The sequence below is a fragment of the Equus caballus genome, chromosome 5 (genome assembly GCF_041296265.1).
Source record: "Equus caballus isolate H_3958 breed thoroughbred chromosome 5, TB-T2T, whole genome shotgun sequence".
Classification (NCBI taxonomy): domain Eukaryota; kingdom Metazoa; phylum Chordata; class Mammalia; order Perissodactyla; family Equidae; genus Equus; species Equus caballus.
In genome coordinates, this window is record NC_091688.1 from 65,194,067 (window position 1) to 65,207,448 (window position 13,382).

At 40.7% G+C, this 13,382-nt stretch overlaps 1 protein-coding gene across 2 annotated transcripts in view; it reads left to right on the forward strand.

Moving 5' to 3' along the window:
• VAV3 (vav guanine nucleotide exchange factor 3) overlaps positions 1 to 13,382 on the forward strand; it is a 353,022-nt gene that overhangs the window by 70,193 nt on the left and 269,447 nt on the right. For both annotated transcript variants that reach the window (XM_070267249.1, XM_023641523.2), the window contains exon 2: positions 11,055 to 11,171. In XM_070267249.1, coding sequence (XP_070123350.1) covers positions 11,055 to 11,171 — 117 coding nt within the window. The remainder of the gene's footprint in view (positions 1 to 11,054; positions 11,172 to 13,382) is intronic.

A 13,382-nucleotide genomic window follows, 5' to 3' on the forward strand; every position in this document is an offset into this window, starting at 1 on the left:
CGTGTTTACACTCACTGTTGTTTGTAGAGTCATAGGCATTATTATGAGGCATTGCCTTGTCCTTTTGGAGAAATGAATTTTGAATTGCAGTTGAGAGCTGGCTACTTTTCCAGCCTCATTCATCTCTTGTGGCTGTCTTGCCTGCACCTGCTGCAGAGGCCATGTGAACTATTTCATTTCCTCCAAAAGACCAGGCCTTCGCGTCTCTCTGTACCCTCTCTCCCCACCTTTTGTTCATCCTCAGATACTCAGTTCAGCCACTTCCTTGGAGGAATGAGTCTCATTGGGGGCAAAGGAGAATAAAGGAAGTCCTGGACTTTGTTGCAACAATTGAAGGTGGCTGTAGTATGTGTTCCTGAGGGCTGGGGTCCTCCAGGCTTTCCTTTGGGCAGACCCCAAGTCTCTTTAATCTCGGGTGCCTGCTGTCTGGCCCTAACCCTGTGTGGACCCGCCTCACCCTCCTAATGGAGGCCCAGTAGCATGGCGGGGCCTTCATCAGATGGAGTGCTTCCTTTGTGCTGTCATTAAACCTAGTACTTGCCTTTCTAGTTATCACACTGGAACTGAAATGCTCTCTCTGACTGTCATCCCCTAGAAGGCTGGACCTGTGGCTCCCAGATCCCTGGCTTGGGCAGTGTCTCCACACAGGAGACAGAATGCCATCATTGTTTAAGGCATGGCCTCAGAGCAGCAGCCTGACTTTGAAACCTTGGTTCACCATTTACTGGCCATGTGACTTAGGGCCAATTACTTGACCTCTCTGTGCCTCAGTTGCCTCATCTATAGATGGGAATTATAATAATACCTATTCCATAGAATTAGGGCAGACTAAATGAGGAGGGAGAGACTCAGGCTTGACTTGCCCCTCCATTCTTTACTTCCCTTCTGTGTCTCCTGCCACTCAAATCCTGCTGGGCTGTCCCTTGGAGTACAGTGGAAGGGGTGGTGAGCAGGCAGTGGTGGGCTAAGTGGTAAAGCTGGAGAGGGTGGGGACTCCTCAGCTGTGCCTCAGGCAAGTGTGAGGACTTCTGCGGCTGCCTCCTGGGTGGGTCTTTGTAGGGGAGGGAGGTGTACAAGGTGGGGTCACTTGCAGTCAGACCCCCTTGTTTTCGTTGACATACAGCTCTCTTCCTTTTCAATCACACTTGAACCCACTAAGTGTTGTTCTTATTCTCTGGATTAATGGATTTGTAAGGTTCATTTCTAAAGCAGCATAGATTTTTATCATCACGAGCTTTTTCCTTATTCTGAATGTTGTCTCTAAGGAGAAACCACCACAGCTCCCTTCCTTCTAGGGTAACACAGTAATGGTGACTCGCACTCCAGCTTCTCAGGGGGCGGCTTTCGTGGCTGGTGTACTGTTCCAAGGATCCTCTGCTTTGGAAGGGCAGGCCATTTGCCACCTAGGTGTGAGCATGTGAGATTCTGATTTTCACCCCCACGTTCGCAGTAGCAGCTGATACTACCATCACTGCCCCTCTGACTGCTCCCACGGCTTCCATCCGCTGTTATTATTACTATCACTGCTGCTGTTGCCAAACTGTTACTACTCCCATCAGTATCAGCATCCTGACTTTGAGCTCCTACGTTCTGCTGACTCTTAATGGTCTGGACAGAGAGAAATGCCTATTTTTCCGTACCTGTAATAGGGAACCTTGCAGGCAAGCTTCTCTGGAATGTAGATCGGGCCATTTTTGGGTGCTTTGGGCTAACTGTGTTCCAGATAACAATATGAGTGAGTGTTACTTTTTGTCATTGAAGGTAATGGCATGCATTGCTTTTATTAGTGGGTTAATAAACTTAGTAAAATAGATGTTTCAGGCTAATTTTGACCTTTGCACTTCCCAGGTATTCAGTTTTTCAGTGCAAAGACTAGAAACACCTAAGGAGGATTAAAGATACTGTTAACCTTTTTTGTTTTTGAGTCCAAGGGCTAATGCTGAGGTTAACATATAACCTTTGAAACTGAGGGTCTAAATTCCTGCCAAGGGAAAGGGATACAGTACTCCCTCTCATGAGGACAAAAGCTGTTGAAAACAGCAAGGGCTTGTTTGTGTGTTATGGTGACAGCTTGCCAGGGACCCCGACAGTCAGTTACCACGCCACCAGTGAATACACACCAGAGGCTGACAACTCTGACTAGGGACGATGCTTATGAACATAACTGCTTAATAATTTAAAATCTTTATTTTATTTTTTATTAACATCGCCAACTTCTAAAAAAGTTTTTGAGGTAATTTAATGAAGAAAGATGTATTGATAACTAACATATAAGTAAGAAGATATGATGACAATTTAACATAAAATTTCACTATGAGTTCCCTGGATACCAAGGAATTATTGCTTTCTATTTTTTTATACAGATAAGCCGCATCATCATTCATTCATCGGTTTATTAAAAAACGTGTCTGTTATGAGGGCTGGCCCCATGGCTGAGTGGTTAAAGTTCCGTGTGCTCAGCTTAAGCGGCCTGGGTTAGCAGGTCTGGATCCCTGGTGCAGACCTACTCCACTCATCAGCCTTTCTGTGGAGGCATCCCACATACGAAGTGGAGGAAGGTGGGCACAGATGTTAGCTCAGGGCTAATCTTCCTCAAGGAAAAAAAAAACAACAAAAAACAACAAGAAGGATTAGCAATGGACGTTAGGGTGAATCTTCCTCACCAAAAACAAAAGTGTCTGTTATGAAAGCTGTGGGGATACATAGATGAAATGTAATCTCTACTCTCAAAAATGTTTGTTTCATGTATATTATAGTCAAGATGTTATTATGACAGATGTGAGCCAGGTGCTACTAAGTGTGTGGGATGCATGTGTTTTTACAACTTCGCCCCACATTTATGTGCTTAATCATTTCAATAAAGTTACACATAACCCATCAAAGTACTTTATCATTGGAGAAAATGAAAAGAAGAGCTTATAACCCTAAATGTTATTAAATTATTATATTTTTGGTTAAGTAGTTAAGAAAACTTTATCCGTTAAAAGTGAATCACAGCCTGGACAATAATCAAAATGGACATATTGACTTCTAGTTTACTGGAAATAGGGGAGTTTTGGTTTAGTGACTTGAGCACAAAATTAGAGCTAAGAAACAACCCTCCTCCATTTCTGGCTTGTTTTCCTGAGTGTCCTTCAGAGTCTTCATTTATTTATCATAAGATCAAGAGGAAAATAATTTGAAGATACTGTGCAGTCCTGAACTGGTGCTATGTGCAGCATAATTATTTTCTAATTATTCAGAGGGCATCTGCAGGTGTGATTTCTTCATGGAACAATGGTGATGATGCCGCTTCCATTGGGACCCACTGACTCACAAGGGAAAAGGACAAATGAGGTCCCCATACAAATAAAAATCATTCTTCTATTTTCTTTCTTTTTAAATTTCTAAAAGATGTGAGATTTAGCTCACCTAGTTTTAAAAGACATGTAAAGGGAGAGAAGGGAAGCTCTGGTGAAAGGGACACAAATAGAACACCGTAGTAAGGGAGAAGTTTGCTTTATTAATATTTCCCTTCCGTGTCTTCGTGCCCACTAGTTCTACAAAGGATGATTTTGAGCCCTTAGCAGATAGGATAGAGGAGGAGTTAGAATGACAGGGGCACTAGGGAGAGATTTGACAAAGTCTAAGCTCAGCCTTAGCTAAGAAAGTAAACTCTTCTTATACTTTAATATTTGTAAATGGGCTTCGTTGTGGTCTCTTCTGTGCCTTTCAAAACTGTCAATCAACCTATTAATGGCCACTCATAATTCAAATTATGCCAGAGTCTCTTCTTCAAATGTGATAATGAATGTCCTACCAGGAAACGAGACCCTGAGAGCTACTTTTCTTCGTGAGACTGCTTGGCTGTTGGTAGAGGTCCTTGTGAAAATTGCAGCACGTCAGCAAGTCTGCATGGTTGTGAAGCTCTATTGGAAATCGTCAGCCTTCCCGTGAGATGTCATTTCTCAGTTGAGATTGAAATAACTCATTTCACAATAAGCTGTGAAGGTTTTTCCTGTTATGTAGCCTCAGTTAACAGCTAGTTCATTATTGCTAACAGTTTTAGAGAAGTAGATGTTGATTCTTTTAAAGAAAAAAAGGGAAGCGATCCTGTTTGTGTTCATATTGTTGAGAAAGGTCAAAATGGCTCTTACACACATGGGAAAAAAAGAAACCATGCACTTTATAAAGGGAGTGGAGGAAAAAGAGAGATTCTTTCGGAGTTTTATAGTGAACTTTAGCAGTCTGACCTTTAAATGTTTCCTTTCTGTATCATCGGTATTGAAGTGGTAACATGGAGGCTGCACCTTGAAAAGCCACTTAGTTTCGTCTGTTGTGATAGCTGTCTGGTTATGAGACGTTTTCTGATCTAGAGAGCTGTGGCCTCGTGTATAATTTTAGGTTGTCTTAGACCTTGGTGGTGTTAAACTTTCTCCTTTGAAGGTTATTTGCACCTTTGTTGAGTGCTTTTCTACCATTTTAAGTCTTCAACTTGTAATAAATAAGCAAGCCGTTCATGTATTTCTGAAGAGGCAGAGAGGATGAGCAGGATGGTTGAAGACTGGTGGCTGTGTTATTAGAATATGTCACTTGTCACTGGATATAACCTGGGAGAGAGGCTAGGCAGCATCTCATTACTGGGCCTTTCCATACGTGAAGATGAGTTAATTGACTCAATCTGTGTTCCCTTTTCACACACGCTGTCCCCCTGCTTGCCAAGTTGTCATTGTCAGTGAGTGCCCCTACTGTCCATGCAGTGCCCAAGACAGAGCTATGGGTATAAGTCTTAATTCTTCTCTTTTCTCTCCCACTCCCCCCACCCCATACATATTCCATCAATTACCAGGTATTTCCTTTCCATATTGCCTCCTAGAGTTCTTTCCATTTCGTCTACCATCTTAGTCCAAATCACTATAATTTTTTCATCAAATAAATATGGCAGCATCCTAATTGTCCTTGTCTTGCCTACCTACCCCAAATCATCTGCCTAATAAAGAGAACAGAAAGCATTTAATTCTGCAAATTGCAAAATGGAGCTAGTATAACATAGTAGTTAGGGATATGGGCTCTACAGCCAGAATATCCAGATTTGAATCATGACTCCATTACTTTGGCAAATGCAGTTATATAAACTTGGGTAAACATCTAAGCGTCAGTATATATAAAAGCAAAAAATTTAAAACTTTCCTGTTTGAGTTGTTATGAGGATTAAATGACGTATTTAGCATGGAGCTTGGTACCGAGTAAGCACTCAAATTCCTGTAACAGTAGTTATAAAATGCACAGCTGAGTATTCCACTCTGTATTTACAGCCCTTTAACCTCATCACTTCTTCAACGGTAAAGCCCGAATCCTTTTGTCTTGCTATGTAAGTTGGGGCTCCCCTGTCTAGGTCTGCTCTCACTACTTCCCTGAAGAGTGTTGTGTCTGTTCTGAACCACTTCCACTGCCCCCAGTAGTCCATGCCTTGTCTTGTGCTCATGCACATGCTGTGCTGTTTACCTGGAACACCCTTGCACCCCAAGTCTGACAATTTCCTTTCCCTCTCTGAACATCAACCCACTCCTTTTGTGGCTGACTCGCTCTCATCCTTCAGGTCTCATCTCATCTATCACTTATTTCAGAAAGCTGTCCCATATACTCCAGGGCTCCCAAAGAACCTCGAATGCTTTCTTCATAGCAGTTGCCATGCTACTGTGTAAAACTGTGCATTTGGTTATCTGTATGCTCTGCTTGACTAGAATATCACTTTTTTTTTTGTTTTTTGAGGAAGATTAGCCCTAAGCTAACATCTGCCGCCAATCCTCCTCTTTTTGCTGAGGAAGACTGGCCCTGAGCTAACATCCGTGCCCATCTTCCTCTACTTTATACATGGGACACCTACCACAGCATGGCATGCCAAGTGCTGCCATGTCTGCACCCGGGATCCGAACCGGCAAACCCCGGGCCACCGAAGCAGAACGTGCGCACTTAACTGCTGTGCCACTGGGCCGGCCCCTAGAATATCACTTTTGAGGGCAGAGTTTGGGTCCTGTTTGCTTTGTTAAAAATACCAGTGATTGGCAGTTTCATTCAATTAGCAAGTGTTTAATAAATTAATACATCAGTATCTAATTGGGAGTATACTTTATGATGCCTAGTACATAACAGACACCTCATTAATGTTTATTAAATGGGAAAATGCTATTTAGACTTTTTGTGTATCCTTAATTTTGGTATCTTTCATGTAGGGATACATTTAATATTTAAAAAATCATAAAGTTATTCTTGTTGCTGAAATCCTAATCCTAAATTCCCAAAAATCCTGAAGTTGTCTCATGTAAATAAACTAGGTGATTTAGCAAAGTCAAATAATTTTTCAAACGTAAGGTATAGTTGTAAAATAATGAGATGTGCTTGTCCTTGTGCATCATAGACCATCTCTGGAGGCAGAATGTTTCAGGATGCAGCAGATAAAACCAGAAACTATCGGATGGCTTCTAATCTCAAAGAATCTATAGACTGGAAGAAAAAACTTACACTGTAATAATATTGTGTCAAAACAGAATCACATCTCTAGGCTTAAGACACACTCATGTGTTCATCGGTCCTCTTCAGTGAACTTGTTTCCTTTTTCTTAACAGAGTGAGATAAGAGTTATCTTATTAGGCACTCCACAGAGAAAACTGTAGAATTATCTGAGAGATACACTATCAATCAGTTAGGCCAATCTTGTTTACATTAACTCTTTCTGTTGCAAGTGGTGGATTGCTTAAGCAAAGGGTGGAGTTATTGGTCCATTTGATGTAATTGGCCCATGTAATCTGGGCGCAGCCTGGTGCTCAGACTTTCGTTTCTAAATATCATTTACCATATAAATGGAAACAGATCTGCTTGGAGAAATGGCTGATTCCAGAACTAGAGCAGAGAAAATATGAGGTGAGCCTAGGACAACTTGTTATAAGAAAATGGAGTCATGTGAAAGGACACATGAACCAGTTTGAAGGGACCCCCAGTGGCCAAATTTGGGACAATATGAACATCAAAAAGAATAATGATGGTGGGGCCGGCCCCATGGCATAGTGGTTAAAGTTCATCATGCTCTGCTTTGGTGTCCTTTGTTTGTAGGTTCGGATTCTAGGCGTGAACCTACACCACTTGTCAGCCATGCTGTGTCAGTGACCCACATACAAAGTGGAGGAAGATTGGCACAGATGTTAGCTCAGAGATAATCTTCCTCAAACAAACAAACAAAAAAAATTGGCAACAGATGTTAGCTCAGGGTCAATCTTCCTCAACAAAAAAGAGAAAAGAATAATGATGGCAGTTGATTATTACACAAGCAAAAAAAAAAAAAAAAAAAAAAAGAGTAAAGAGGAGAAAGGCCAGGGGAAACTCTTCTTTAGGTAAGAATGCCAGTTAATAAATGTGGAAGGAATGACAGAATTAGAAAAACCACTATGTTGCTGTCCCAAATGGAATAATTGAAGTAAGGATTGTCAGTGAATGCTAAATCCATAGTGAAAAATTATTGGGAAGTAGAATAGCCACATGGGACCAAATTATCACCCCCAGGTTTTTTACTGATCTAGAGGGGTCCATGTACCTTTACAATAGAGAGATGTGGTGGCAACCATCTGAACCAAGTGATGAAGCTCATTCATAATAATGAGATAACCTGACATTTGCGTCTTCTGATGTGATGAAATATGAAGTTCACAGTATGAAGTAGTTTTGCCAAAACTGTTTAACTTGTATCTAGACTTGGCTTTTGGTTCATAGGAAATACAAGTGATAGAGGAACAGGTTTAATGATATCAAGAGGACACAATCAGACAAATGCAAAATGTGGGACATTCTATGAGACAACCAATCTAGACTTCAAAAGTCAATGTCATTTAAAGAAAAAAGAAAAAAAGCAGGATTCTTAGATTAAAAAATACTGCAAAGAGCAAGCAACCAAATGCAATGGGTAAAACTTAATTGGATCCTAGGCTGGGGGTCGGGGGGGACAGATAGTGTAAAAAGCAATTGAGGAAATTTGAATATAGAATGGATATTAGATAGTATGGAATTATTAATTAGGCATGATAACGCTATCGTGGGTTTGTAGGAAAATATTATTCCTAGGAGATGTGAGTTGCATTATTTAGGTGTGAAGTGACTGTAATGTCTGCAACTTACTTTGAATACTTCAGCAAAATAAATTTTATAAATAGAGGAAGGATTGGTACACAAAAGCATATGTGCTGATATGTTACAGTTGTTGAGTACATGTTCATTATACTATTCTTTCAGCTTGTCTTTTGGTTTGAACTTTTTAAAACTAAACCGGACGAAGAAAAAGTTCAACGTGGTGAAAAGGAAGCAGAAGTCTTGGGGTGGGCAGGCGGGCTGTGAGGCCCAGCCCTGTGCAGGGCTCCTGTCATGGCATTAGGGCCTCCTTCCTTTATCCCTGAACTCTGTTTTGTGCTTGCCCAGAGCCTGACACCCATGAGCACCAAAGCAGTGTGATCCTAGTGTTTTTAGCCAAATTTTGGATAACTGTGAAAATATCCAGGTAAGATTAATAGAGGAGCTTGGGGCAGAGCCTCATCTTATTCATTGTTAGCATTTGCAGTGTCTGGAACCCTGTCGGCATTCAAAAACTGTTGAAAAAATACATAAATAAAGGGGTGACCAAATTTGATGATTGCCTGGAAAAGTGAGAGCATACCAGTGACCTTTTTTAAATCCAGTAAATATTTGTGGAATTCTATAGAATTGAGCCAGTTAGGGGGCAAATAAAGTTACGATTGGTTCTAGAAGTAAGGGGAAGACTTGTTTTTAAATCTCCTCTTGTATGCATGCAATAATGACCACGTCATAATTTTTTTTAAACTTTCAGTAGCAAAACTTACTTCTCTGAATTGATGATCAAAGTGCTGGAGTGGAAGTCTACTGTCGTTTTTCCTACACAAGGGGAAAATTTGAGTTTGGTGAGACATCTTCAGAGGGTGGCATATGCAATTATGCCTTTGTTCCTTAGTGAGCTGTGAGTTGGACACTTAATTATGTAAAAAATATTGCAAAAGAGCAGTTGCATAATCCTCAAGGGAGTAATTATTGTCTGTCTTGGCAGAATGCAAGGCTTTTAATCTGTAAATAAGCGATTCTATGTGGAAGAGCTACATGCGGAGTGATTCTGTGTCTTAAAGGTCTCTTATGAATTTTTTAAAGCGAAAGCAGTGCCTGCGTGTGCCCATTGGCTGCTGTCATCATGCTTCAAAAGGTTTACGATGCTTCCCCTGTGGTTTTAACCCCTCCTGAAATATTTAAGCCTCTGAGAAGGATTCCTGTAAAGGGTAAAACTGCGTCTGAGTTAAGCCCATGAAAAATCTGGACATTTCAAATGTAGAGCAAGTAAAATGTGCTTTCTGCAAATTAAAACCAAACCGAGATGAAAAACAACACAACAAAATAAAACATTGACGGTGCTTAAAAAAAAGAAAGCAAAGATGCAATAATCAGCGAATAAGTTTCTTAGTTGTTGGAGGCTAATAATTTTATTTTTATGTGTGGCATTGTGGCTAACATTTCCAAAAAGAATTCACTTGCAGGGGACGTGTGTACTTTGCTTAGGCGGATCTTAGCGTCTGAGAGACTGAAAGTAACTTCTGTTGGTTTTTCAGGTTGTCATTAGAGTCTGCCTTCCCTCTTGTCCCTCTTGTTAGTGTTGTTGAGCTGAGCAAGCTCTTCTTCAAGGTCAAGTTCCCACCTGAGCACCAGATCTGCCTCCCCTTTGCCTACTCAAGGACTTCATTTGGGTGACTGTCCCCCTCTCTTGCATAACCAACTTTCCCCTCTCTCTCAAGTTATTCCCATCAAATAGAAGCATGTCGTAACAACTTACTTGACCATGATCAGCAGTTGACACAGTTTTATCACTCCTCCCTAGAAACTCTTTCTTTGGCTTCAGGGAAAACCTGGTCTCCTTCCTCACTAGTCCCTGTTTCTCAGCCCCTCTGTGGGCTCCTCCTCTTCTCCTGATCTCCTAAGATAATCTGGCTTCAGATCCTTTCATCTCCTCTGCTTTCTCCCAAAATCACCTGAGACAATATCATGGTTAAAAATGTTCTGTATACTCTAAAGATTCCCAAAGTTATGTCTGGATTACGCTTCTGTACCCTGTACTCCAGACTTGTATATCCAGTTGCCTGCTGCCCCACATCCCATTGGATGACTAATAAGCATCTCAAATTTAATATCATCAAAATGTAACACCTGGTTTTCCTGTGGTTGTCTCTCACCTGGATTATTGCAGTAGCATCCTGTCTCATTTTTTTGTCTCTCTCCTTGCTCTGGCTCCTTTCAATCTATATTCAAACAGCAGCCTGGAAGACCCTCATAGAACTTCAGATCATATCCCTTCTCTGCCCCAAGGCCTCCAGTGATGGCCCATCTCAGTCAGAGTAAAAGCCTGTCCAACAAGGTCCTTCAGCATCTGGCCCCTTACCTTTCTTGCACTCCTCCTACTTTTCTCCTTGTCACTCACTCTGCTCTAGCCACATTGGCCCCTTCCTCAGACCCTTCTGCCTCAGGACCTTGGTGTGGGATGCTACTTCATACTGGAATACTCTTTCTTGTAATTCTGCGTGGGTTGCTCCTTCACCACCTTCAAATCTCTGCTTATCCGTCCTCTTCTCATTGACGCCTTCTCTAACCATCCCATTTAAGCTGCTGCCACCCCATCCCCACCAGCACTCCTGATCCCTCCTTCTGGCTTTATTTTTCTCTGTTGCACTTAGCACCATATGAAAATAAAAATAATTTACTTTTTTGTTTGTGTTGCTGAGTTTGTTCTTGTCTGTCTTCTCTTATTAGAATGTCAGTTTCATGAGGGCAGAAATTTTGTCTGTATCGCTCACAGCTGTGTCACATGTGCTTGAGAGAGAGTGGGTACTCAATAAATACTGCTAAAGGAGCAATTGAAAAGCAAGCTCGAAAGCTGATTGATTCTTCCCTGTCATTTTTATAGCATTCTGGGTGTGACAGAGGATAGGTAGCCTTCAGAATGATTCACTGTATACTAATAGCTATTTCCGGTTCCTCAGTTTCTCTGTTTGAAGAACATAAGGACATTCCTCACGGCCTGTTGCGAGACATTTGGAATGAGAAAGAGTGAACTCTTCGAGGCGTTTGACCTGTTTGATGTTCGTGACTTTGGAAAGGTAATTGCATTTTATTTATATATATGTTTTTTATTGGAGAGCGTGTAATCAAATACTTATTGTTTCTAATCTTGTTGAAGTGGGACATGTGACTTCAGTGGTCCAGGTATCTGCATTGTATAATTAAATTTCACATGTAGGTGGCTTAGCCAAGAAAACAAATAGCAGCAACAACTGTCCAAATGAAATTAGAATTATTTTTTTATTTAAAGCGGTGTAGGGAGAATCCTTTATCCAGAGGTAACTGTGGTAGGATTATTATTTTCCATTCTTTAGATAGTTTTTTGGGTATTCTTTCTCTCCATTCTTTTCTATATCTGAAAAGCACCTGATTTTTGTAAGGTGAGAATTTTCTGTTGCCCCCCTCTCTGTTTTGACAGTTGGCTAGGTGACTTGGGGAAGACGTGAATCCCTGAAATGTTTGAGGTTGTTGAATAACTCCTGTGGCTTGGATTTCAGCAGACACATGTTGGATTTGTTAGATTTCAATGACGTTTTTCACATGGAAATTGTTTTATGTTTACTGTTATTACTTGTGTGTACACCAATCACTTGTGTATAATGGTGATGGAAATCATCCTTTCAAAAGTGTTTTGAAGTGATTGGGCATGAAGTTAAGCTTATTGCAGATAAGAAGCCATAAAAGAGTCAGGTAGTCAAGGTGACATTGTTTTAGTCCCTGCTGACATAATTCTATTACGAAAATAAGCATATAAGAAGGGAAAAAACTAAATGATATTGAGAAGTTTTCCCATACTTTTGTAATTCAGGTGCTGGTTTCTCATCAAAAGGCTGTTTGAGAGTGGTAGTTTATTTGATTTCTAAGATATAATATTTTGGTTATAAAATAAAGATCAAGCAATAGATCGGCAATGGGAATTTTTGCTTGATAATGGGAATAAATAGCACAAACTTGAAACAGAGACATAAGAAACACAAGAAATACAATGCTAAAATATGGCAAGTGTGGGGAAACCACCCAGCCTGAGGAGAGGGAGGGCTTGGGTTCTTGACCCAGAGTCCTGTTCTAATCTTCTGCAAGTCGCCAGTCTTCTCAATCATCAGACCACCTGACAGCTTGGAAGTCTGTAGCAAAGGAAATGCATGTTAGAAGATGGTTTCTCAGATTTTTTTTTTCTCTAGCAAGCTCTGATTTAACTGTCTTGAGGTCCAAAAAAGTGGTAGAGGATAGCATATGATAATAAATGCAAGGAATTGAGAACGAAGCCTCCTCATGAGGAGGAGGTAGCATATTTGTCTGTGGCCAGGAAGTGAAGCCGTGAAGAAAGAGGAGTCAAGTGGAATCCCAGGTGAGGAGGACAGTCCTCCTAGCCTTTGGCCCTATCCAGAGATGTTTCTTTTTCTATTCTTTGATACTTCCCCCTATTTAAAAAAAGAGTCTTCATTATTTCCTTTCTTTCCACCCTCTCTTTTGGGGAAATGAAAAATGAAAATAATTTGGGGAAATGAAAATGAAAAAAAGTCTGGACTTTTTAAAGCTTTTCCAAGAGCTCTTCATTTTTCCACTAAAATTTGCAAGAAATGGTGTTTACAAAGACTGGGAAATCTTACAAATTGTTTAGCAACACATGGCTTTGTTCTGGTGGAATAACATTGCTTACTAGATTGATTAGACAACAGAAGCTTTGTAGGAGAGTTGAGATTGTGAGAAGTTGAAGGTAAAGGAATAATTGTATGCTTCTCAAGGGTAAATGTATCTCTGGCTACTTAAAATATTTTGGCAGTGGTGAGTCTGAAACAGACTTAAATTTGGGATTGTGCTTGAGAACTTCATCCTATACTTACCACTTTAAAGGCTCACCCGTTTTGCTACTGCCAAGATTGTTGCAGCTGTCTCTTCAGAACTGTATTGGACCTAAATAAACCACTGAAATTAAAGAATTTAGGAAGCTGCTCCGTTTACTAGTATTAATACTATTAGGCATTGTTACTCTAAGCAAAACCACCAATATCAGCACTTCTTGAACACCTTCAGTATATCAGGTATCTTTTCAATCTTTTATTTTCCTTGTTAGACTGATGAGAGAACCTGTGGCTCAAATCACATATCTAGCAGAGATTGGGGCAATGGTCTGAACCCAGATCTGGCTTATTGTCCATTGCTGTACCGTAGCACAAACATTCGCAAAGCAGGTACCGTGTGCCAACATGATCCGAAGTGCTTTGCACATATTGAGTCAATCCTCATAT